At 42.8% G+C, this 26,921-nt stretch overlaps 1 protein-coding gene across 1 annotated transcript in view; it reads left to right on the forward strand.

The window, feature by feature from the left end:
* Positions 1–26,921, forward strand: part of LOC140720257 (E3 ubiquitin-protein ligase TRIM39-like) — a 151,020-nt gene that overhangs the window by 11,709 nt on the left and 112,390 nt on the right. Inside the window, exons 2-5 of the mRNA XM_073035127.1 lie at positions 9,592–9,687; positions 10,103–10,336; positions 12,041–12,063; positions 12,151–12,269. Of these exons, the coding sequence (XP_072891228.1) occupies positions 9,592–9,687; positions 10,103–10,336; positions 12,041–12,063; positions 12,151–12,269 (472 nt within the window). The remainder of the gene's footprint in view (positions 1–9,591; positions 9,688–10,102; positions 10,337–12,040; positions 12,064–12,150; positions 12,270–26,921) is intronic.

The following is a 26,921-nucleotide window of genomic DNA, read 5'->3' on the forward strand; positions in this document are numbered from 1 at the left end:
AAACTTCGGTCCGCTCAGCGTCCCGCCCACTGACACTCCTCAGCCAATGGAGGCAAGATTCTCCCAGTGGTATTCTCTGATTGGCTGTGAGAGTGTCGGAGGACGGGCTGCTACTGGGAGCTGGAGATGTCAGTCACAGTTTGTTCTCAGAATCAAAGCAAGTTCCCCGAGGCTCAAAGTTCAAAGTAAATTTTATTATCAGAGTACATACAAGTCGCCACATACAACTCCTACAAACATACAGAGAAAAGCTACAGAAAGGTAACTATATCTGGATCACTGAAAGATCAATCAGAGTGCAGAAGACAACAAACTTCGCCAATGCAAATAAACAACGAGAACATGAAATAACCACAGCGGCTGCCGATAGATGTCCGGTGCACTCAGCGCTCCCTGTTCAATCTGACAGGAAAAGAAACAGTGAGGCGCAAAGGTAAACTCGTGTTTCAGAAAATCAGAAATAGAGAAGGCGTGGCCATTCGGCCCCTTGCACCTCTTCTGCCCTTCACTCAGAACATGCTTGACTTTTGACCTCAGCACCACTTTCCTGCAACTTGTCATCACCGCTGTGCCCCAGGATATGTCCATTCAATTTAGAAACCTTGTGGAGATAATTGAAATGAAACACTGCACTCTGGGTGAGGAAATTTCTCCTCATCTCAGTCCTGCTGAGTTGTCCTTGGATTTTGAGTCTGTGAGCGCTGGTTCCACACCTTATGGGAAACATCATTTCAGCCCTTACACTGTAAATATCCTGTGAGATTGCATTTCTCTAATTCTGAGACAGGAATGTGATCTGTCTCAGTCCAACCACCTCTTATTTCACTCATTTTGAGACAGTCCCAGTATGATGATTTGTTGTGGGAGCATCTCTATGGACAGCAGGTGAGTGTAGTTACCCTGTATTGTTCCAGAGCCTGAAGGTTGAGGGGTAGTAACTGTTCCAGAACCTGGTGGTGCGAGTCCTGAGGCTCTTGTACCTTCTACCTGATTACTGCAGTGAGAAAAAGAGCCTGCCTGTGTGATGAGCCTGATCACAGCCACCTGTATCACCGTCCCCTCTGGCCTGCCCTATCCAGGACCAAAGGGATTGTGGAGAGTAAATGTGGTACACTGTCGAGTATCACTGTGATCCGTCCCCTCTGGCCTGCTCTATCCCGGACCAAAGGGATTGTGGAGAGAAAATGTGGTACTCTGTCGAGTATCACTGTGATCCGTCCCCTCTGGCCTGCCCTATCCCGGACCAAAGGGATTGTGGAGAGAAAATGTGGTACTCTGTCGAGTATCACTGTGATCCGTCCCCTCTGGCCTGCCCTATCCGGGACCAAAGGGATTGTGGAGAGCAAATGTGGTACTCTGTCGAGTATCACTGTGATCTGTCCCTCTGGCCTGCCCTATCCGGGACCAAAGGGATTGTGGAGAGTAAATGCGGTACTCTGTCTAGTACGCTGTGATCCGTCCCCTCTGGCCTTCCCTGTCCGGGACCAAGGGGATTGTGCAGAGTAAATGTGGTACTCTGTCGAATATCACTGTAATCCGTCCCCTCTGGCCTGCCCTATCCGGGACCAAAGGGATTGTGGAGAGTAAATGTGCTACTCTGTCGAGTATTGCTGTGATCCAGGCTCTCTTCCTGCCCATTATTCTTGTCTGTGATTGCAGTGCGACAATCTCTGGCCCAATGTCCCCTCTTTCTACAAACCCCGTTTCTGTTCTTAGCCAAGTGTCCTCTTCATCTGCACCGTCCGCACGATCCTGCCACCTGTTCTGGGTTCTTCGTCGGGACCCGAACTCCATCTCCTCACTACCGGTTCTCTGTGCACACTCTCGCTTTTCCCCAGTCCCTTTAAAAAGTCAATTGCGCTCCCTATTCATCAGAATTTATGTCACCCTGGGGCTAGGTCTGATACAGCGAATTGAGATTAGTTAACTTAAAGGAGTGGGCAGGCTTGGGTCTGAGACAGTTTAGAAAAGTCTGCACTGCGAGCTGGACATACTGATCTGTCCAGGGGTTTGCCAGCGTTGGACTCTCACGTATCCTTAAAACGAGCTATAAAGTACGCAAGAGATTCTCCTTTTTTCTGTAGTTATTGGGTAAATTCACCAAAATCCTCATGCAGTCGGGCTGTCATTCAAATGGGTTCCCTTACATCAGCGACCCACCGTGCCATGGCTTGTATTACATCAGCCCCTCTGGTGGCTCCCGGTCACCTTCGGGCGTCTGCCTGGGAAACGGGAACCCACTCCCTGTCCCTGTCTGAGAGGTTCCATATATAACCCTGAGGACTGGTACAAGTCCCCGGGCAGGGTCTGGAAAGGGGAACCCACTCCCTGTCCCTGTCCGAGAGGTTCCATATATAACCCTGAGGAGTGGCACAAGTCCCCGGGCAGGGTCTGGAAAGGGGAACCCACTCCCTGTCCCTTTCCGAGAGGTTCCATATATAACCGCGAGGAGTTGCACAAGTCCCCAGGCAGGGTCTGGAATGGGAAACCCACTCCCTGTCCCTGTCCGAGAGGTTCCATATATAACCCTGAGGAGTGCTGTGAAGTCCCCAGGCAGGGTCTGGAAAGGGGAACCCACTCCCTTTTTCAATGAATTCAGGTAAAGCCCCAGGTCCGGATGGCTATACTGCTGAATTTTTTAAATTTTTTAAATCCCTCTTTGGCTTTTTAAAATTTTTAAAGATGCGTTAAAAGTAGGTAAATAACCACAATCTTTTAATGATGCCTCCATTTCTCCAATTCTTAAAAAAGATAAAGACCCCACTGAATGTGCATCCTATCGGCCAATATCCTTGCTGAATACGGATTCTAAGATTTTTACCAAAATTTTGGCCACTAGATTAGAAAATGTTACCCTCAAATTATCTCTGAAGATCAGACCGGATTTATTAAAAACTGTTATTCATCTTTTAACATTTGAAAATTTATTAATATAATTTATACATCTTCATCTAAAATACCAGAATGTCATTTCCTTAGATGCTGAAAAAGCGTTCGATAGAGTTGAATGGCCATATTTATTTAATACGTTGCAGAATTTCAATTTTAGCTTGAAATTTATATCATGGATTAAATTAATGTATTATAATCCTTTGCTTCCGTTCTTACCAATAATCAAATATCTCCTTTTTTCAGTTGTCCTGTGGTACAAGGCAAGGCTGCCCTTTAAGTCCTCTATTATTTGACATTGCTTTGGAACCTTTAGCCGTTGCCATTCGTGAATCACCTAATATTTTTGGTATTACCCATGGGTAAGGGACTTATAAGTTATCATTATATGCTGATGATTTGTTACTAAACATATCTTACCCTGAGAGATCTATTCCTGCTATTTCATCCTTGTTTGCTCAGGTTAGTAGCTTTTCTGGCTACAAACTGAATTTTAATAAGAGTGAATGATTTCCATTAAATATGCAAGTTCCAATTTTTAAACACTTACCATTTAAAGTTGTCACAGATCATTTTACTTATTTGGGTATTAAAATTACCAAGAAACGTAAGGGTTTATTTAAAGTTAATTTTTTACCTTTAATTGAACAAATCAAGCAACTTGTTACCAGGTGGTCCCCATTATCTCTGTCATTGGTTGGTCGAATTAATACTATCAAGATGATAGTATTACCCAATTTTTTTTATTTATTCCAAGCATTACAAATTTTTATTCCTAAATCTTTTTTTGATATTATTGACTCCAAAATATCCTCATATGTGTGGCAGAGTAAAAATCCGAGATTAAGTAAAAGATATTTACAGAAGCCTAAGAAGGAAGGTGGTTTTGCTTTGCCAAACCTGAGATTTTACTATTGGGCAGTTAATATTCAATATTTATATATTTTGGACACAAGAATTGGTCATAGTACCTTGCCCACAATGGGTAAATTTGGAGTGTAAATCTGTACAAGACTTCTCATTAGTAATTAGTTTTGCTACAATAAGTGTATGAGACATTGGAAAAAATGTTGAATTTCCCCATGGGGATGAATAAAGTATCTATCTATCTATCTATCTATCTATCACTGTTTTCTATTTTAGGATCTTCGCTTCCTTTTGCTTTATCTAAACCGAATAAACAAATAACTAATCCTATAGTTAAACATACATTAAGAATATGGTTTCAATTTCGTAAATTCTTTGGCTTGAATAATCAAGCCCTATTATATCTAACTTCTTTTTCCAGCCCTCTTTTATGGACCAGGCCTTTGTGTTATGGAAAACAAAAGGTATAACATGTTTTCGTGATCTATTTTTAGATAACAGTTTTATGTCCTTTGAACAGCTATCCAGCCTAAAACTCATTTTTTTAGATACTTGCAAGTTAGAAATTTCTTGAATGTTAGTATTTTCTGAAATTATGTCCAATGGACATTACAGAAAAAAATTCTATCTCTGAATCCTTGCCAGAAGGGTTAAGTAGCTATCATTTACCATATGATCATGAAAATCCAGACAGGAGTATCAGAAATAATTAAGAAGGAATGGGAAAAAGAACTTCACTGTCTTATACCCACAGAGCAGTGGGAGAAAATTTTACAATTAGTCAATCCTTCTTCTATTTGTGCTAAACATGCCTACTACAATTTAAGGTTGTTCATAGGTCTCACATGTCCAAGGATAAACTCGCTTGATTTTATTCTTATGTTAATCCAACCTGTGACAGATGTCATTCTGAAGTCGCTTCATTGACCCACATGTTCTGGTCTTGCCCCTGTTTGCAAAATTATTGGAAAGATATTTTTGGTATTATTTCAACAGTTCTGAATATCAAATTGCAACCGCATCCTATTACTGCAATTTTCGGTTTACCAATGGTGGATAATAGTCGTTTATCCCCCCCACCCCCCAGCCCGGCGGAAGATTGCATTTGTTACATTAATGGCGAGAAGATCTATCCTATTGAATTGGAAAGAAATTAGTCCTCCAACTATATTTCAGTGGTTTTCTCGAGTTTAGAAAAAATTACAAGTGTTGTCTTTGACCCTTCAGGTAAATATGAAGAAACTTGGTGACCATTTATTCAACATTTTCATATGAGCTAAACTGACTTTCCCTAAACCTTACTTTTATTGTCCTTAATTATTCGGATGGAGGTGCGGAGTTATTGATGCTACTGTGTATAATTGATATAATGCAATGGCCCATGTCGATTATGATTTTTTTATTTTTTTTGGGGGGAGGGTTTCTTATTTTTTCCATTTTTTGTAAACACTATGAGTTTGGGAGGTTAATATCATCTGTTTGTATTTATACTTTAACCTATTAATTATGTACTCTCAAGCTCTTTGTATTCATGTTTCATTTATGTTTGTTTAAAATCAATAAAAAGATTTAAAAAGGAAGGACTATTCTGAGGAAAGGGTGGAATAGGCGCAACGGGCCGAGTGGCCATGCACGCTCTTGTTACTTATTTTCTAAAGCACGAGTTTACCATTGCGCCTTGTTCTCCCTTGGTTTTCAGCCGTTCGGATTGCACAGGGGAGCGGTGAGAGCTCCGGAGATCCATCGGCAGCCGCTGCGGGGCAGCTCCCGTCTCCCAGCAGGAAGGGACGGGTCTGGGAGACAACTCCAGACAACAGGCCCCGATCCTCGGCGGGGAAAGGCCGGGCGCCCTCCGTGTAGCTGAAACATCTCACGGAATTTCCGCCGGTCTCTTCAGTTCTGCCTTCGAAAGGATTCACGACCCGCCGGTGGTGCAGCCGAAACCCGAGGCGCAGCTCCCAGTCTCCGGCCTCACTCGGTCCCGGTTCCAAACCCCGGCCCGGCCGGGCGCTCAGTGTCCCGCCCACTAACACCCTCAGCCAATGAGAGCATCCCTCTCCTAGCGGTGATCGCTGATTGGCTGCGAGTGTGTGAGGCCGGGCTGCTGCTGGGAGCTGGAGATGTCAGTCACAGTTTGTTCTCAGAATTGAAGCAAGTTTCCCGAAACTCAAATTTCAAAATAAATTTTATTATCAGAGTCCAGATAAGTCACCACATACAACCCCGAGAAGCATTTTCCTGCGGACATACTTAGAAAAAGTATAGAATAGTAAGCAGGCAGTGAAAGATCAGCCAGATTGCTGAAGGTAACAAACTGTGCAAATGCAAATATGGAGAAACAGGATAAATAACAAGAACATGAAATAACCGCAACGGCTGCTGATGGATCTCTGGGGCTCTCACCGCTCCCCTGTGCAATCCGACAGGCTGAAGGCCAAGGGAGAACAAGGCTCAAATGTCAACTCGTGATTTAGAAAATAAGAAACAGGAGCAGGCGTGGCTGTTCGGCCCGTTGCGCTGTTCTGTCCCTCACTCAGAACATGACTGATCTTTGACCTCAGCGCTACTTTCCTGCTATGTTCCCAACATCGCCGAGCCCCTAAATATGTCCGTTTAATTTAGAAAACTTGTGGAGAAAGTTCCAAATATTCACGCACTGTGTTGGGGAAATTTCTCCTCATCTCAGTCCTGCTGAGGTGACCTCGGATTTTGAGTCTGTGATCCCTGGATCCACTGCCCAGCCAGGAGAAACATCATTCCTGCCCCTACCCTGTAAATACCCTGTGAGACTGTGTCTGTCTCAATCAGGAAGCTTCTCCATGTGAACCTTGTGTTAATGAAATTGGTGACAGTTCTTTCAGACCGGCAGCTTTGACCACAAGAACACCAGACAGTGGTCAGCACGGAATGTCCTGCAGTTACTGCAGGAGAAGAACTGGATGGACACAGTGGAGTGGTTCCCTGAGCAGACAGTCCAGACCGTCTGGCAGAATGCCTCCTCACCAGATCTCACCAACAGGCAGCAAGACCTCACCTGTCTGGCGGCGAGAGGGCCCCTCCCAGTCTGATCCTTGCTGCATGCCAGGAGATCACTCCCACAGCGCGCTGCCCCGAGATTACTGCAGTGGAGACGAGAGGGCCCCTCCCAGTCTGATCCTTGCTGCATGCCCGGAGATCACTCCCACAGCGCGCTGCCCCGAGATTACTGCAGTGGAGACGAGAGGGCCCCTCCCAGTCTGATCCTTGCTGCATGCCCGGAGATCACTCCCACAGCGCGCTGCCCCGAGATTACTGCAGTGGAGACGAGAGGGCCCCTCGCAGTCTGATCCTTGCTGCATGCCCGGAGATCAATCCCACAGCGCGCTGCCCCGAGATTACTGCAGTGTAGACGAGAGGGCCCCTCGCAGTCTGATCCTTGCTGCATGCCCGGAGATCAATCCCACAGCGCGCTGCCCCGAGATTACTGCAGTGGAGACGAGAGGGCCCCTCCCAGTCTGATCCTTGCAGCATGCCCGGAGATCACTCCCACAGCGCGCTGCCCCGAGATTACTGCAGTGGAGACGAGAGGGCCCCTCCCAGTCTGATCCTTGCAGCATGCCTGCTGACGTTTTTGTCGCACTAGGTTTTTACGAGATGGGGTTGCTAGCCATATGGCCAACCCTCCTCCGCTCGTAGCCGGGCTTAGACAGACCATGGCCGCGTTTTGTTATCTGTTGTCTTTTTAATGTGCTTTTGATCCCACACTACACATAGAAAGGGCCAGAATTTCCACTGAACACATTCAGCAAAACCATGTTGATTCCCTGAACAAACACGAGGAAATCTGCAGATGCTTGAAATTCAAGCAACACACACAAACTGCTGGTGGAACACAGCAGGCCAGGCAGCATCTATAGGGAGAAGCACTGTCGATGTTTCGGGCCGAGCCCCTTCATCAGGACTAACTGCAAGGAAAGATACTATGAGATTTGAAAGTAGGAGGGGGAGGGGAAAACGCGAAATGATAGGAGAAGACCGGAGGGGCTGGGGTGAAGCTAAGAGCTGGAAAGGTGATTGGCAAAAGGGATACAGAGCTGGAGAAGGGAAAGGATCATGGGACGGGAGGCCTAGGCAGATAGAAAGGGGGAGGGGGAGCACCAGAGAGAGATGGAGAACAGGCAGAGTTATGGTCAGAGAGAGATTAAAAAAAACAAACAACTAAATATGTCAGGGATGGGGTAAGTAGGGGAGGAGGGGCATTAACGGAAGTGAGAGAAGTCAATGCTTATGCCATCAGGTTGGAGGCTACCCAGATGTTGTTCCTCCAACCTGAATGTGGCTTCATCTTGATAGTAGAGGAGTCCATGTATAGACATATCAGAATGGGAATGGGACGAGGAATTAAAATGTGTGGCCACTGGGAGATCCTGCTTTCTCCGGCGGACCGAGCGTAGGTGTTCACCGAAACGATCTCACAGTCTGCGTCGGGTCTGACCAATATATAAAAGGCCACACCGGGAGCACTGGACGCAGTATACCACACCAGCTCTCCTGATGAAGGGTCTCGGCCCGAACCGTCGACAGTGCTTCTCCCTACAGATGCTGCCTGGCCTGCTGTGTTCCACCAGCATTGTGTGTGTGTTGTTTGATTCCCCGAGTCTGCAGCTCGCGTAGTGGACAATCGCGGTGCTGCAGGGGATCAGCTGCTCCCCGAAAGTGAAATCATTCTGAATCAGGAAGTGCTGGGAGTTAACATGGCTTCGAAAGGAGAGAACGAGAGTTTGAGCGAGGAGGTAATTTGTCCCGTCTGCCTGGATTTCTTCACCGATCCGGTTATACTGGATTGCGGACACAATTTCTGTCGCTCTTGCATCACACGGTGTTGGGAAAGAGAGGAGAGAAACTCCTGCCCGGAATGTAGAGCGGAGTTTGCTGACCGCACCCTCAGGGTGAATCGGGCCTTAGCAAATCTGACACAAAAAGTTCGAAATCTAAACCTGAATACGAAAGGGAAGGAAAGTAAACGTCACTGCGAGGAACATGAGGAAGAACTGAAGCTGTTTTGTGAAACGGACAAGACACTGATCTGTCTGATCTGTGCAGTGGCGGAGGAACACAGAGAGCACAGCTTCAAGCCGGTTAAAGAAGCTGTTAAAATCTACAAGGTAAAAACTAACGTTAGTTTAATACTTAAAATATTTCCAGTGTCCTAAATATCATCACACGAGCCTCAATAACTAACCCATAACTCTCTGCAACTTCCGCCATCTCCAACGGGATTCTAGCATCTCTCCGCCCCACAGCCCACCTCCGCACCCAGCAGCTCTCCGCTCTCTATTCGGATCGCGGTCCACGTCCTGTATCGCCCTGATCCACTCGCTCCTCCCCACTGATCTCTCTCCTGGCACTGACACCTGCAAACCGGACAAGTGCTACACTTGACTCCTAACCTGCTCCCTCGTCACCATTCGGGCCGCAAACAGCCCAGTTCCTCCCGTTTCTTCCATGGTCGATTGTCCTCTCGTATTAGATTCCTTCTTCTCCAGCCATTTACCTGTTCCAGCTGTCTCCTCTCAGCTTCTTACTTCAACACCCTCCCCCACGTTCCCCCTCACGTTGTCTCACCCGTCACCTGTCAGCTGGTTCTCATCCCCAACATTTTTATTCTGCAATCTGTCCCATTCCTTCCCAGTCCGAATGAAGGATCTTATCCGGAAACACAGACTGTTTATTTCCCCTGAATACATGCTGCCTGACTCACTGAGTTCCTCCGGCATTTTGTGTGATAATCGGGTTTGATCACCTGTTTCTTTTGATGCATCTTTGTTTCTATTTCCTTCACTCTCTGACTTTCAGGATCAGGTAAAATCTTCCTTAGACTCTCTCACAAAAAAGAAATCAGACTTCCAGGAAAAGGAGCAGCAACAGAAAGAGAAGATTTCCGGAGTTCAGGTGAGGCTTCCTGAGCGGAATTTCTGATATTACTGTCGAGTTTTGCTCCATTTAATGCAGAATAACATAGTATCGCAGCTCCAGTGACCTGGGTTCGATCCTGACCTCTGCTGCTGTCTGTGTGGAGTTTGCATGTTCTCCCTGTGCTCATGACAGTTTCAGACACATCCCAGGGACATGCTGGATGAATGGTTAATTACAATTAACCCTGTGAAGGTGGGGGAGAGTGATGTGAATCAGCTGGGAGTTAATGGGTCACTGAGGGAGAATAAGTTTCAGGATAATGTGAGGGAATGGGGTTGACGGGAATGTCTCAGAAGTAGTATGGACCCCAATGGACCGAATGGTCACTTTTATGTCATAAGGAAATAGAACACAGCAATGCAGTAAAATAATCTTACGTTTCATTCGACAGGAACAGTCACACAGCGTTCAGACTCACATCACATCCCAGTTTGCTGAACTGCGCCAGATTATCACTGAGAAAGAGCAGAGCTTACTCTGGGATCTCAGGGAAGAAGAGAAGAGGATTCTCAAACCAATGGAGAAAAATCTTCTTAAAATTCAAGAGAATATAAGGATTATTCAGGAGGAAATCACTAAGTTAAAGGAACAGATGAATCAAAAAGACGGTGTGATATTTCTCAAGGTGAGGGATTACATTTCAATTTATTTCTGTCAAATTGAACTAAATGAACAGCGGTATATTTGAAATAAACACAACACAGCGGCCAATTCTACCAAATCAATTGCCGCTGCTGGAGACCTCACACAGAGTGTTCTCCTTGCATGACGAACCTCCAATCACTCCATTAATGACATTATAAATATCGGAGACAGATATTTGATCCTTTATCAGCAACATACAATATTTAAGCGATGAAATTTCAGCATAATTAATCGTAAATTAAACTGCAATTAATCGGTCAACAAAAGATATGGCATTTGCCAGTCCCAGGATCAAAACAGCCCAGAACAGAGTACGAATATGTAACTTATTCCCATCACTTTTACCACGTCCCCACTCACGTTACTGGTTATCGTAATAAACACCTAACACAGAATACAATGCAGACAGAAAACAGACGTGTTGCTCCTACACACAGCATTTACAAATGGCAGTAAACTGTTTCTCAGCAAACAATCGATGCAACTATTCAGGGTTGTTGTTTCCCCAAAACTGGACTTCCACAACTTCTGTACATCCCAGATCAGAATGCAATCTTTTCTGAAATGATTTACTCTGATCATAACACAGAGCTGCTGATTGTGTCCGTAATTATCACATTAAATATCCTCTAAAACTCCCATTAACACCCAGTTCCAGTCACAGGCTGTGAGTGTGTTTGGTGTGAGGGTCTCTCTGTCAATCAATGAGAACAAAGAATGTGACCCACACATCAGACTTATCCTCCATATCCAGTTTCCATCAGATTACGGAATCTTTCACTGTCTCTACTATTTCGGATAAGTTTTACATGGGATTGTGTCCCATTCTCCGTCAAGAGCAGGCCATTCGGTCCATCTTCTATCAATTTCCCCTCAGCCACAATCCTCCTGCCACCTACTCACAGCACCCAGCAACAGTGCCCGAACTCCCTGGTCCCTCACGTGTTTATCCAGCCTCCCCATTACAGTCAGTCTCTGCTGTTCCATTTCAACCACTCCTGTGGCAGCGAGTTCCACATCCTCTTCACTAAATTTCTTGTGGGATTTATTAAAAACCAGCTGGCATTTTATCTTTGACTGAAGGTCTCCCCATAAATAGAAACATCGAAACAAAGAAAACCTACAGCACAATACAGTCTCTTTGGCCCACAATGCTGTGCCGAACATCTACTCACTTTAGAAATTACCTCCAGTTAGCCATAGCTCTCTATTTTTCCAAGCTCCATGTACCTGTGTAGGAGTCTTCTGAAAGACCCTATCGCATCCGCCTCCACCTTCGTTGCCGGCAGCTCATTCCACCCATTCCAAAACACTTACCCGACATCTCCTCCGTACTACTTCCAAGCACCTGTGTCCTCTCGTGTTCGCCATAATGAGGTACTTTTTCCACCTTCGCGCAAGCAAATCCATCACTGATCTTAAATTGTTCCATTTTATCATTCTGACGTCTTATCCAGATGATAATGCACAGCCTGTCCTGTCTCTCCTGTCAGTTCCATCCTCTCAGTAATGGTCTAATTTTCAGAAACTTTCCTCTTTAATTCTCTCCGTGGTTCTGTATTGTCCGTGTGTGTGACTGACTGTGGGAGTGGGAAGTTTCAACATCTTGGAATGATTTGGATTAAATTCAGGACGTGGACAGTAAGTCCAAGTCTAATCAGATTTGTGCTTTTATTTACTTCAGGAGGAAGCTCATCGAAACAGGAGGTAGGACATGCTCTTTACTGAAACCCTGTATGGATTTGTAAAATACTTCAAAATTCCAGCTTATCACCAGCAGTTTAATATTTACAGAATCAGTGACGATGTCCAGGAATTATCAGTGACAGATGAGGCCCTACCAGTTGAAAAATTTGATCACATCTATTTGTTGAACACAGTGCTGAGAGAAACACTTGATGCTATTAACCGAGGTAAAACTTACAAAGATTCATTTCTCCTTGTTTATGAGACACAACTAAGTTACATCTGAGGCAAGGATTGGCTTTAATAATGGGCTGAAAGGGAACTGATGTTTATTCCACATCAACGGCACCAACTGGGGGACATCACTGTCACATGGTCAGCTGGAGATGTCAGACCCCTGAACACACCAGCACAGGGTCACAGTACAACCAATACACGGGACTGGCAGATGAACCACTGTGTCCTGATCCCAGGCACACTGCACTAACACACCAAGACATGAGCTTGAATCCTACCACAGGAAATAGGAGATTAATACAGATTTCATGATATTGTAGGGAATAAAAGCGGGTAGCAGTGCGGTGATCAGGATTGTCAGAAAAATACACAAATCCTTCTTGCGCTGTGAGTGCAGACTCTGACTGACACAGGTCTTCACCCCACCCCCCTCCTGAACCCGCAACTCTCACTGATGTTAGATGGAGAAGAGGGGAGCTGTAGTGACAGGGGTCTCAATCGTCAGGGGAACAGACAGGAGAATCTGTGGATGTGAAGGGGATACCCGAATGTTATGTTGCCTCCCAGGTGCCAGGGTCAGGGATGTCTCGGATCGTGTCCGCAGCATTTTAGAGAGGGAGGGAAAACAGCCAGATATCCTGGCACATTTTGGGGCCAATTACATAGGAAGTAAAAGCAAAGAGGTCCTGAAAATAGAATTTGGAGAGTTTGGTAGCAAGCTCAGAAGCAGCACCTCCGGGATTGTAATTTCTGGATTGCTGCCTGTGCCACGTGCTGATGAGGGTAGAAACAGGATAATTTGGCAGGTTAAATTTGGCTGAGAAGCTGGTGCAGGGGGCATGTTTTCAGATTCTTCGATCATTGGGATCTCTTCTGGAGGAGGAATGACCTGCTCAAAAGGGAGAACAATATTCTCACAGAGAGGTTAGATGGAGCTGTTGAGGAGGGTCTGAACTAATTTGGTGGGGGTGGGGTTGGGAATTGGAGTGAAGGGATAGGACTGATGGTAAAAATGCAAAGATAGCGTGCAGTCAGACTGTCAGATAAGGCGGACAGATGAGAGGACAAAATTGCAGCCAGCAGGGTGACTATCAGTGCATTAGAGATGCAGAATTAAAATGGGTAGCAGATACAGTACACAAAGTGTTATATCTCAATTCATGAAGTAGGAGAAATAAGGTGGATGATCTTGTTGCACTATTACCGATTGTCAGGTGTGATGTTGTGGCCATCACGGAATCGTGGCTGAAGGACGGTTGTAGTGTGGATCTGAATGTCCAAGGTTACACAGTGTATCTGAGGTATAGGAAGGAAGGAAGGCCGATGGGGTGGTGTGGCTCTGATGGTAAATCAATAGAAAGACATGACATAGGATTGGAAGATGTTGAATCCTTGTAGGTTGAGGTAAGGAACTGCAAAAGTAAAAATGACACTGACAGCAGTCATATACAGGCCTCCCAGCAGTCAGTAGGTTGAGGCCCACAGATTAAAACTGGAAATAGAAAAGGCTGATGAAAAGGACAATGTTATGATAATCATGTGTGATTTCAACATGCAGGTCAATTGGGAAAATCAGGTTGGTAAAGGATCTCAAGAGAGTGAGTTTGTTGAATGCAATGTGATGGCTTTCTAGAGCAGTTTGTCGTTGAGCCGACTCGGGGAACAGCTCTACTGGATTGGGTGTTATGTATTGAACCAGAAGTGAGTAGTTAAAAGAAACCTTAGGAAGCAGTACTCACAACGTGACTGAGTTCAACTTGAAATTTGATAAAGAGAAAGTAAAGTCTGACATTATAGTATTTCAGAGAAGTGAAAGAAATTACAGTGGTGAGAGAGGAGTTGGCCAAAGCAAATTGGAAGGAGATGCTGGCAGGGATGACAACAGAGCAGAAATGGTGTCAGTTTCTGGGAAAATGACGAAGGTGAAGGATAGATGTATTCCAAATATAAATAAATACTAAAATGGCAAAATAGTAAAACCATGGCTGACAAGGGAAGACAAGTTATTGTAAAGGCAAAAGGGAGGGCATACAACTAAACAAAAACTAGTAGGAAGACGGATGATTAGGAAGCTTTTAAATAGCTACAGAGAAGAACTAAAAGGATGATTGGGTGAGAAAAAGTAAATAAGAAATTGATTTGAATTGAATTGACTTTATTACTTACATCCTTCATATACATGAAGATTAAAAATCTTTACGTTAGGTCTCCATCTAAATGTGTGATGTGCAGTTTATAGTAATTTATGATGAATAATATGTACAACAGGCTGGTCAATATAACATAGAAATACAATTGTGTCCACATGAGTTAATCAGTCTGATGGCCTGGTTGAAGAAGCTGTCCTGCATCCTGTTGATCCTGGCTTTTATGCTGCGGTACTGTATCCCGGATGGTAGCAACTAGTACAGTTTGTGGATGGGGTGACTCTGGTCTCCAATGATCCTTCAGGCCCTTTTTACACACCTGTCTTTGTAAAACAAATTAGCAAACAATATCAAATTGTTTTTCAAGTATTGTAAAAAAATTAAAACAGAGATGAGAGTGGATATAGGACCGCTAGAAAATGAGGCAGGATATATAATAACACAGTATAAAGAGATGGCAGATAAACCACATATTTTGCACCAGTCTTCACTGTGGAAGACACTAGCACTGTGCCCGGTGTTGAAGAGTGCGAGGGAAGAGAAGTGAGTGCAGTTACTGTTACAAAGGAGAAGGTGCTCAAAAAGCTGAAAGACCTAAAGGTACATAAGTCACCCGGACCAGTTGAACTTCACCCTAGTGTTCTGAAAGAGGTCGCAGTAGAAATTATGGAGGCATTTTAAATGATCTTTCAAAAATCATTGGACCCTGGCATCGTGCCAGAGGACTGGAAAACAGCAAATATCACTTATCTCTTTAAGTAAGGAGGAAGGCAGCAGAAAGGAAATTATTGACCAGTTAGCCTCACCTCTGTGGTTGAGAAGAAATTGGAGTCAGTTGTTAAGTATGAGGTTATGGAATACTTGGTGACACTGGACAAGACAGGACAAGGCAGCATGGCTTCGTTAAGGGAATATGCTGCCTGACAAACCTGTTGGGATTCTTTGAGGAGATTACAAGCAGGATAGATAAAGGGGATGCAGTGGATGTTGTATATTTGGAATCTCAGAGGGCCTTTGACAAGGTGCCACACATGAAGGTGGTAACCAGTTTAAGAGGCCAGGGTATTACAGAAAAGTTACAGGCATGGTTAGAACATTGGCTGATTGGTAGGAAACAGCAAATGAGAGTAAAGGTATCCTTTTCTGGTTGGCTGCCAGTGACTCGTGTTCCACAGGGGTCAGTCTTAGGACACCATCATGTTACGCTGTATATCAAGATCTAGCTGATGGAATAAACTATAAGATATAGGAGCAGAAATATGCCATTCAGCTCATCGAGTCTGCTCCACCATTCAGTCATGGGCTGATCCAATTCTTCCAGTCATCCCCACTCCCTTGCTTTCACCCTATACCCTTTGATGCCCTAGCTAATCAAGAACCTATCTATCTCTGTCTTAAATATGACTTGGCCTTAACAGCCACTTGTGGCACCGAATTCCACAGATTTTCCACACACTGACTAAAGTAATTTCTCCACATAGCAGTTCTAAAAGGCCGTCCATCAATCCTGAAGTCATACCCTCATGTCCTAGAGTAGATGGCTTCGTTTCCAAGTTTGCAGATGATACGAAGATTGGTGGAGGGGCCGGTCGTGTTGAGGAAACAGTTAGGCTGGACAAGGACTTGGATGAGGAGAATGGGAAGGGAGGTGGCAAGTGATATACAATGTTGGAAAATGCATGGCCATGCACTGTGGTCATAGAAATAATGTGCAGATTTTTTTTCCAGATGGGGAGAAAACCCAAAAAGCTGAGATGAAAATGGACTTAGCAGTCATTCTGCAGAATACACTAAGGGTTAACTTGCAGATAGAGTCAGTGGTGAAGAAGGCAAATCCAACGTTAGCATTCAATTCAAGGGATTTAGATAGCATTCAATTCAAGAGCAGGGATGTGATGCTGAGGCTTTATAAGGCAGTGGTGAAGCCTCACCTTGAGTATTGTGAACACTTTTGGACTCCTCATCTAAGAAAAGATGTGCTGGCATTGCAGAAGGTTCATTTCATAAGGATGATTCCGGGAATGAGAGGGTTATCATATGAGGAACGTTTGATAGCTCTGTGTCTGTACTCGCTGGAATTTAGAAAGATGAGGGGGGATCTCATTGAAGCCTTTCGAATGATGAAAGTCCTAGACAGAGTAGATGTGGAAAGGATGTTTCCCATGGTGGTGGAGTTTATGACAAGAGGGCACAGCCTCAAGATAGAGGGGGGTCTATTTAAAACAGATGCGGATAAATTTGTGCCAGCAGCTGGTGAATTTGTGGAACTTGTTGTGTGTATTTAAGGCAGAGCTTGATAGGTTCTAGATTGGACACAGTATCAAAGGTTACGGGGAGAAGACCAGGGAGTGGGGCTGAGGAGGGAAAAAAAGGATCAGTCATGATTAAATGGCGGAGCAGACTCGATAGGCAAATAGCCTAATTCTGCTCCTATGTCTTATGGTTATTAGACCACTGCATTGAAGCATTGTGAGAATGAGCTCGGACACACCAACAAGCATTGACATGGGTCAAGATTTTATCTCGGGAGAAGCACACACAGCATAACCGGCCTGGCAAAGCTCCCTCACACACATACACAGGAAGGACTGGCAGATTGTAGTCAGAGCCTCAGCAATGTACGTTGTTATTTCCCTCAGTAACCTGGAAACCAATCTCTTCAGAGACAGTCATTTATTTATTTAAACAACTTAATCAGGTGTGACACATTGTCAACACACACCAGACATGTGATGACACTCCGTAACATACAAATTTTTCAACGTGCACCACACTCTCCTTCAATGTGTATACACACCACACGGATATTTACACACACACAGACACACAATATATTATCAGAGTGTGACACACGGCCACATAAATAGGCACAAATTTCCATTTAGGATTGAAATCTGCCATCCTTACCCAGTCTGTCTGTTCTGTGGCACTGAGCTGCCCTCTGACGTGACGTCACATCAACACTTCACAGACAGAGTCCGGGGTGAGATTCCTCAGGAGGATGATCTGGGAGGGTTTAACGGATGTCGAACCCACGGCCCACTTCATCAATCTGCAAGACTAAGATGTCTTCTTGAGCATGTCCCATTTGTGTGTGTTTGCCCCATATTCCCCTAACCATTTCCCATCTGTGTACCTGCCCAAATTTATTTTAAAATATTTTATTTTTACCTTTTTCTACAGCGTCTGAGGGCAAATTCCATTTACCAACCTCCCTCTCTATGAGAATGTTACCCGATAGACCACTCAGAAAAATTTCCCGTCTCACTTTCAATCTGAGGCCTCTGGTTCTGTACTCCCATTTCATGGAAAAAGAAACGTTATTTAAGCTCCTAATGAATTATTTACCTTGATAATGGGTCATACCTGAACATCCTACACTACAGCTGAATAGCCCAAGCTTATCTACTCTCTGCTTTTAACCCAAGCTCCCAGTCCTGGTAACATCCTCCTGAAGCCTCCTGTCCAGTGTAATGACATCCTCCCTATATTCGGGAACCGGAAATGCAGACAATGCTCCAAGTGTGGTCTATCATCGACATCAAAGGCCTTGCTGAATTTCCTGTGGACAGTGTGGAATAGGCTGATGAATACACGACTGAAGGTGTTTTTTTAGATTGGGACAAGAAGGGCGGCGTGGGAACTAAATTCTGAAGGAAGGCAGTTCTGTAAAAAACTTCGCGTACAAGAACGGCGAGACTGCGCAGAACAGCGCAGAGAGTTTAAAAAGATGACCACCCTATACAGCAGGCAGCGGAGTGGGTGGCAGCAGAGTGCAGGGCTTTGTCTCAACGGGCTTAGGCGGTAACGGGAAGAGATGAGAGCGAGGAACCGACTTTTTTTTTCCCCCTTGGCAAATCGGCCTGACGGACGGGGTAACAGCAGGGCATATTAGCTTACGGTTTAAAAAGTGTGTGTGCTTGGTGAACTAAGTGGGTGAGTAGACCTATCTTTCTTTGTTTCATTCCTGTAGAATTAGGTAGCATGTCTGCAGGGTTAGTGCTTTGTTCAGGGTGTCAGATGTGGGAATCCTGGGAGACTGCCTGCCTCCCTGATAGCCACATCTGCACCAGGTGAACCGAGATTCAACTCCTCGGAGACCGTGTTAGGGATCTGGAGCTGCAGCTTGATGACGTACTGCTTATTAGAGAAAATGAAGAGGTGATAGACAGGAGCTACAGAGAGGTAGTCATCCCTAGGCTACTGGGGTCAGAAAACTGGGTGACTGTCAGGAGAGGGAAGGGAAATGCCCAGATAGTGGAGAGCACCCCTGTGGCTGCCCCCCTCAGCAACAAGTATATCGTTTCGGATGCTGTTGAAGGGGATGACCTGACAGGGGACGGCGACTTTGACCGGGTCTCTGGCACTGAGCCTGGCGCTGTTGTGCAGGAGGGAAGGAGGGAGAAGAGGAATGCGGTAGTCATAGGGGATTCCATAGTCAGGGGAACAAACAGGAGATTTTGTGAGTCTGGTAGAGATACCCGCATGGTGTGCTGCCTCCCAGGTGCCAGGGTACGGGATGTCTCGGATCGGGTCCAGAATATTCTGAAGGGAGAGGGCGAGCAGCCAGCTGTCTTGGTACATGTTGGTACCAATGACATAGAGAGGAAAAGGGAGGAGGTCCTGAAGAGAGATTTCCGGGAGTTCGGAATGAAGCTGAGAAGCAGGACCTCCAGGGTAGTAATCTCAGGATTGCTACCTGTGCCATGTGCTAGCGAGGGCAAGAACAGTAGGATCAGGCTGATGAATGCGTGGCTGAGAGACTGGTGCAGGGGTCAGGGCTTCAGATTCTTGGATCATTGGGATCTCTTCAGGGGTAAGTGTTACCTGTTCAAAAAGGACGGGTTACACCTGAATCATAGCGGGAATGTTTAATAGAGCTGTTAGGGAGGGTTTAAACTAATTTGGCAGGGGTATGGGAAATCAGAATGATAGAGTGGAGGAGGGGGAAAACAGAAATAAATCTAAGATAGCGAAATTTGAGAAAGAGAAGCCGAAATCCGATATGTCGGTATTTCAGTGGAGTAAAGGAAATTACAGTGGCGTGAGAGAGGAACTGGCCAAATTTGACTGGAAAGGGACACTAGCGGGAGGACAGCAGAGCAGCAGTGGCTGGAGTTTATGCGTGATGTGAGGAATGTGCAAGACAGATATATTCCAAAAAGAAGAAATTTTCGAATGGAAAAAGGATGCGACCGTGGCAGACAAGAGAAGTCAAAGCCAAAGTAAAAGCACAGGAGAGGGCATTCAAGGAAGCAAAAATTATTGGGAAGACAGAGGATTGGGAAGTTTTTAAAAGCTTACAAAAGGAAACTAAGAAGGCGATTAAGAGGGAAAAGATGAACTATGAAAGGAAGCTAGCAAATAATATCAAAGAAGATACTAAGAGCTTTTTCAAGTATATAAAGAGTAAAAAAAACAGGTGAGAGTGGATATAGAACCGATAGAAAATGATGCTGGAGAAATTGTAATGGAAGATAAGGAGATGGCTGAGGAACTGAACGAGTATTTGCATCAGTCCTCACTGAGGAAGATACCAGCAGTATGCCGGACACTCAAGGGTGTCAGGGAAGAGAAGTGTGCGCAGTCACAACTACGACAGAGAAAGTACTCAGGAAGCTGAATAGTCTAAGGGCAGATAAATCTCCAGGACCAGATGGAATGCACCCTTGTGTTTTGAAGGAAGTAGCTGTGGAGATCGCGGAGGCATTAGCAATGATCTTTCAAAAGTCAATAGATTCTGGCATGGTTCCAGAGGAGTGGAAGATTGCAAATGCCACTCTGGTATTTAAGAAGGGGGCAAGGAAGCAAAAAGTGAACTATAGACCTGTTAGCTTGAGAAATGGTTAGGAAGTTTCTGGAGTCAATTGTCAAGGATGAGGTTACGGAGTACCTGGAGGCATATGACAAGATAGGACAAACTCAGCATGGTTTCCTTAAAGGAAAATCCTGCCTGACAAACCCATTGAAATTTTTGAGGAGATTACAAGTAGGCTAGACAAGGGAGATGCAGTGAATGTTGTGTATTTGGACTTTCAGAAGGCTTTTGACAAGGTGCCTCACATGAGGCTGCTAAACAAGATAAGAGCCCATGGAATTACGGGAAAGTTACATATGTGGATAGAGCGTTGGCTGATTGGCAGGAAACAGAGAGTGGGAATAAAGGGATACCATTCTGGTTGGCTGCCAGTTACCAGTGCTGTTCCACAGGGGTCCGTGTTGGGGCCACATCTTTTTACGTTGTATATCAATGGTTTGGATTATGGAATAGATGGCTTTGTGGCTAATTTTGCTGATGATACAAAGATAGGTGGAGGGGATGGTAGTGCTGAGGAAACAGAGAGTCTGCAGAGAGACTTGGATAAATTAGGAGACTGGTCAAAGAAGTGGCAAATGAAATACAATGTTGAAAAGTGCATGGTCATGCACGTTGGTAGAAGAAATAAACGGGCAGACTATTATTTAAATGGAGAGAGAATTCAAAGTTCTGAGATGCAGTGGGACTTGGGAGTGCTCCTGCAGGATACCCTTAAGGTTAATCTCCAGGTTGAGTCGGTGGTGAAGAAGGCGAATGCAATGTTGGCATTCATTTCTAGAGGAATAGAGTATAGGAGCAGGGATGTGAGGTTGAGGCTCTATAAGGCACTGGTAAGACCTCACTTGGAATACTGTATGCAGTTTTGGGCTCCTTATTTATGAAAGGATGTTCTGACATTGGAGAGGGTTCAGAGAAGATTCACTAGAATGATTCCTGGAATGAATGGGTTAAGATATGTGGAACATTTGACCGCTCTTGGACTATACTCTTTGGAGTTTAGAAGAATGAGGGGGAACCTCACAGAAACATTTCGAATGTTAAAAGGCATGGACAGAGTGGATGTGGCAAAGTTGTTTCGCATGGTGGGGGAGTCTAGTACAAGAGAGCATAACTTAAAGATTGTAGGGCGCCCATTCAGAAGGGAGATGCGAAGAAACATTTTTTAGCTAGAGGGTGGTGAATCTGTGAATTTCTTGCGGCAGTGGAAGCCAAGTCATTGGGTGTATTTAAGACAAAGATTGATAGGTATGTGAGTAGCCAGGACATCAAAGGTCATGGTGAGAAGGTGGGGGAGTGGGAATAAATGGGAGAATGGATCAGCTCATGATTAAATGGCGGAGCAGATTCGAAGGGCCGAATGGCCGGCTTCTGCTGCTTTGTCTTATGGTCTTATTTGAATGCACCAGTATACGTAATAAGGATCTTGTAGCACAGGTAGAGTTTGGGAGGTACAAACTTAGGCAGGTATGACTTTGGTCGAAGGAATAAAGGCATAGACAATTCTGTAAACAGGGCGAAATTCAAAAATCAGAGGTGCAAAATGACATGGGTGTCCTTGTGCAGGATTCCCTGAAGGTTAACTTGCAGTTTGTGTCAGTGGTAAGATTGGCAAACTCAATGTTTGCTTTCATTTCGAGAGGATTAGAGTACAAGAGCAAGGATGTAATTCTGAGGTTTTAATAAGGCATTGGTCAGACCACACTTGGAGTATTGTGAGCAGTTTTGGGTCCCTTCTATCGGAAAACATGTACTGGCATTGGAGGGGGTCCAGAAGATTCACAAGAATAATTCCGGGAATGAAAGAGTTAACACATGAGGACTGTTTGATGGTTCTGGGCCTGTACTCACCGGAGTTTAGAAGAATGGCTGATTTATTATCCCTCTCAACCCTATTCTCCCGCCTCCTCCACATAACTTTTGAGACTCTGACTAATCAAGAAGTTTACTTATTAACTTCTGCTTGGAGAAAATCTGCAGATGCTGGTAATCCAAGCTACAGAGGTCCTGATGAAGGGTCTCGCCAGATCTCTCTGACACCTGTCTGGAGAGAGTTGATGTTGGGAGGATGTGGGTGGGTCGAGAACGGTAAGCACAGCCTCCGACTATAGGGATGTCCATTTAGGACAGAGATGAGGAGGAATTCCTTTATCCACAGGATAGTGAATCTGCCACAGGCAACTGTGGAGGCCAAATAATTGAGTATATTTAAAGCAGAGTAACACACACAAATTGTTCGGGGGGGGGGGGCGTGGAGGTCACGTGATGACATTGGATCGAGATGCGGATATCCAGCTCTCCCGTAAAAATACTAATAAATTAATGTTTAAGTGAAGAAAAGTTAGTAAATATTTCCTAAAAACTACGTCTAAACTACTCAGGATTTTCCTTAGAGATGCCTCCTAAACAGACAAAGAAGAAAACTATTACTTTGAAGATAGTACAAGTTGAGCCGGCCACCGTGAAGAAGCCTCAGACTCAAGACCATCTCAATCCGGCGATACAGAACAGAAATCGCCCGCAGCATCAATAGTCTGCAAGAAGGAACAACAGGAACTGCGCGTGCGCGTAGGAAAGACCATGCGCAAACATGAGCACTTAGAACTACAAATCCCAGCTACCATTGGAAGCGGAAGTGACAATGAACCCGCTGTGGATTCGGATTCTCTGGAACATACAGATGAAGATGAGGAGGTAAAAGAAGAACAACAGGAAGAGATTGGAGGTGGAAGATATTCTGGACACATAAGAGTTCCTTCTTTGATGCAAATAATGCATGAATTAAAAAAGAATTTAAAAAATTAAAAATAATACAAGGTATTAAAAAATGAAGGCTATGTTTGATAAAATGGTGTAAAAACAGGAGAAAATGGACAAGAAAGTTAAAAACCTGGAAGAAATAACGGGAGACACTATTGAGAGAGTGAAGAAAATGGAAGATAATACTCTTGCCTGGACATCAGAAAGAAAACGACTGTTGGAAAAAAAAGACGTGCTTGAAAATTTTAGTGGACGAAATAAAATTAAAATTGTTGGTCTTGAAGAAGGGATGGAGGGAGAGGATCCAATAAATTCTTTTGAAAAATGGATCCCGGAAAATTTGGAAATGGAAGAGGGAACATAGTTGATTGAAATCGAAAGGGTCCACAGAGCTTTAAGATCAAAACCCATGACCAATCTTGATAAAATGCTTAAGATATCAAGATAAAGAAAAGATCCTGAAGGCGGCTGCCCAATATGCCAGAAAGAAAAATGAGCCATTGATGATAGAAGGGAAAGCAGTTCTTTTCTATCCTGATATAAGTTATGACCTTTTGAAGAGAAAGAAGAAATTTAAGCCAGCGAAAAATGTTTTATGGGAAAAGGGTTATAAATTTATATTGCGCCACCCAGCAACACTGATAATTTTTTTGTATGACAGAAATAGAAGATTTTCTACTGATTATCGGGATGCAGAGGAGTTTGCACAAGAACTCCCAAATATTCACTAGTCACAGTAAAGATTTAAAAGTGAAACAGATTAAAGATGAAGACAGGGACACTGAAGTGAGTTGATGGACATTAAGGACAGAAGAATATTTAAATATACTTTTAATTATATGATACAGGTAAAAATTTGAGAAATATTAATCGAGAGTAGTGATATTATTTTTTCTTATATATACTTTGTCATGTTATGGGGGAGCTGGGGGAACTTCAGATCGATCGCTACGGGATTCACGTGTGTAATCATGGCGTTTGCCATGACCCGCACAACGGAGGGGGGTAATGTTGTGTTTTTTTTTGATTCACAAAATTAGCAGGGGTTTTATTTTTCTTTTATCTTTCTTTCTTTGCCTGGATGATCGGAGGGGAGACACATAGCAACATGGAGAATTTTAAAATAATTCCCCAAGGTACTACGAGAGTTGAAATATTATGTATTATTATAGTCTGGAGTAACCACGTTAAAAATAATGACTAATTTACTGATTTTTTAAATTATTAATGTTAATGGGCTTAATGGACCGGTGAAAAGAAAAAGAATTTTAACATACATTAAGAAAATGAAAATAGATACAGCTTTTATACAAGAAACACATTTAACAGAGATAGAACATCAAAAATTAAAGAGAGATTGGGTCGGAAATGTTATAGCAGCTTCATTTAATTCAAAAGTGAGGGGAGTTGCAATTTTGGTCAACAAAACTTTACCAATTAAAATACAAAATGTATTAATTGATTCTGCGGGAAAATATGTAATTATACATTGTCAAATCTTTTCAGAACTATGGACTCTTATGAATATTTAAGCACCAAATGAAAACGATGTAAAATTTATACAGGAGGCTTTTTTGAATTTGGCTGATGCACACGATAAAATATTAATAGGTGGAGAATTTAACTTTTGTCTAGACTCAGTTTGACATAGGTCAACAAAGGTTGTTACAAAACCAAAAGTAGCAAAATTAACTTTATCATTGATGAAAAATTTAAATCTGATTGATAAATGGAGAAGAATTAACCCAAGAGAAAGAGATTATGCATTTTATTCAAATAGACATAAAACTTATTCAAGGATAGATTTTTTCTTACTATCATCGAATATTCAAGACAGAGTGAAAAATATGGAATATAAAGCAAGAATATTGTCAGTTCATTCCCTCTTGATAATGACAATGATAATGATGGATAAGGAGGAATCGATTTACAGATGGAGATTTAATTCAATATTATTAAAACGTCAAGATTTTTGTGATTTTATGAAAAAGCAGATTCAAGTTTTTTTAGATACAAACTCACATTCAGTTGATGATAAATTTATATTATGGGAAGCGATGAAGGCATATATGGGAGGCAAGATAATAAGTTATACTTCTAAAATTAAGAAGGAATATATGGTAGAAATAGATCAATTGGAAAAATAGATTACAAAATTAGAAAAAGAATCACAAAGATATATGACAGAAGAAAAACAAAGACAACTTGTTAATAAGAAACTACAATATAATACACTTCAGACATACCGAACAGAAAAAAGCAATTATGAGAACTAAACAGAGATATTATGAACTAGGTGAAAGATCACACAAGATTCTTTCTTGGCAGTTAAAAACAGACCAGGCTTCCAAACGATAAATGCAATTAGAACAACTGTAAATAAAATTATTTATAAACCTTTATAAACTTTTTAATTTTTTTATTCTGAATTGTATCAATCAGAATCACAAAATGATATTGTTGAGATGGAAAGGTTTTTATCACAAATAACTCTCCCAAAATTGAATTTGGAAGAACAGAAGGGATTAGATGTGCCTTTTACATTAAAAGAGGTCAAAGAAGCTCTAGGGTCACTTCAGAGTAATAAATCTCCAGGAGAAGATGGTTTTCCGCCTGCATTTTACAAAAAGCTTAAAGATTTATTAATTCCTCCTTTTATGGAGTGAATACACCAAGCAGAAAGAACGTATAAACTTCCAGAATCTTTTTCGACAGTTATTTTAATACTATTGCCAAAAAAAGACAGAGATCTTTTAAAACCAACATCATATAGACCTATTTTTTGTTGAACACGGATTATAAAATAATAGCTAAGATTTTATCTAACAGATTATCTAAATACTTACCAAAATTAATACACATGGTCCAAACAAGATTTATTAAAAATAGACAATCGGCAGATAATGTAACTCGGTTACTTAGCATAATTCATTTGGCACAAAAGAGGGAAGAAATGAGTGTAGCAGTTTCTTTGGATGCAGCAAAAGCATTTGATAGATTGGAATGGGATTTTTTATCTAAGGAATTGGAAAAATATGCATTAGGAGTATCTTTTATAAAATGGATTAAAACCTTAAATACTAACCCCAAAGCTAAAGTAGTGACAAATGGCCAAATTTCAACATAATTTCAGTTAACAAGGTCAACTAGACAAGGTTGTCATTATCACCTGCTTTAATTGTGTTGGCGATAGAACCATTAGCTGAATTAATTAGAACTGACTCAGATATTATGGGTTTCAGAGTTAATCTGGAGGAATATAAGATTAGTTTATTTGCTGATGATGTTCTGATTTATCTAACTAACCCATTACTTTCGTTGCGTAAATTATCTTCTAGATTGGAAGAATATGGGAAAATAGCAGGGTACAAAATAAATTGGGATAAAAGTGAAATTGTACCACTTACGAAAGGAGATTACAGTCAATGTCGATTAATAACTCTATTTAGCTGGCCAATAAATGGTATAAAGTATTTAGGTATAAGAGTTGATAATGATATAAAGAATTTATATAAATTAAATTATTTGCCATTATTGAAAAAAATTCAAGAGGATCTTGATAAATGGATGATGTTACCAATAACATTAGTAGGTAGAGTCAATGCTGTAAAAATGAATATATTCCCGAGATTACAATATTTATTCCAAACATTACCAATACAATTTTCACAGAAATTTTTTCAAGAGTTAAATAAATGTGTGAGGAAATTCGTTTGGAAAGGTAAGATGTCAAGAATATCGTTGGAAAAATTGACATGGAAATTTGACCTAGGAGGGTTACAATTAACAAATTTTAAGAATTATTACAAAGCAAATCAACTTAGATTTATTGCATCTTTTCTTGTTGAAGATAAACCAGCATGGATTAGAATAGAATTAAACAAAATAGGAGAAAATATACCAGAAGATTTTATATATAA

This window comes from Hemitrygon akajei, unplaced genomic scaffold (assembly GCF_048418815.1).
Source record: "Hemitrygon akajei unplaced genomic scaffold, sHemAka1.3 Scf000039, whole genome shotgun sequence".
Taxonomy (NCBI): Eukaryota; Metazoa; Chordata; class Chondrichthyes; order Myliobatiformes; family Dasyatidae; genus Hemitrygon; species Hemitrygon akajei.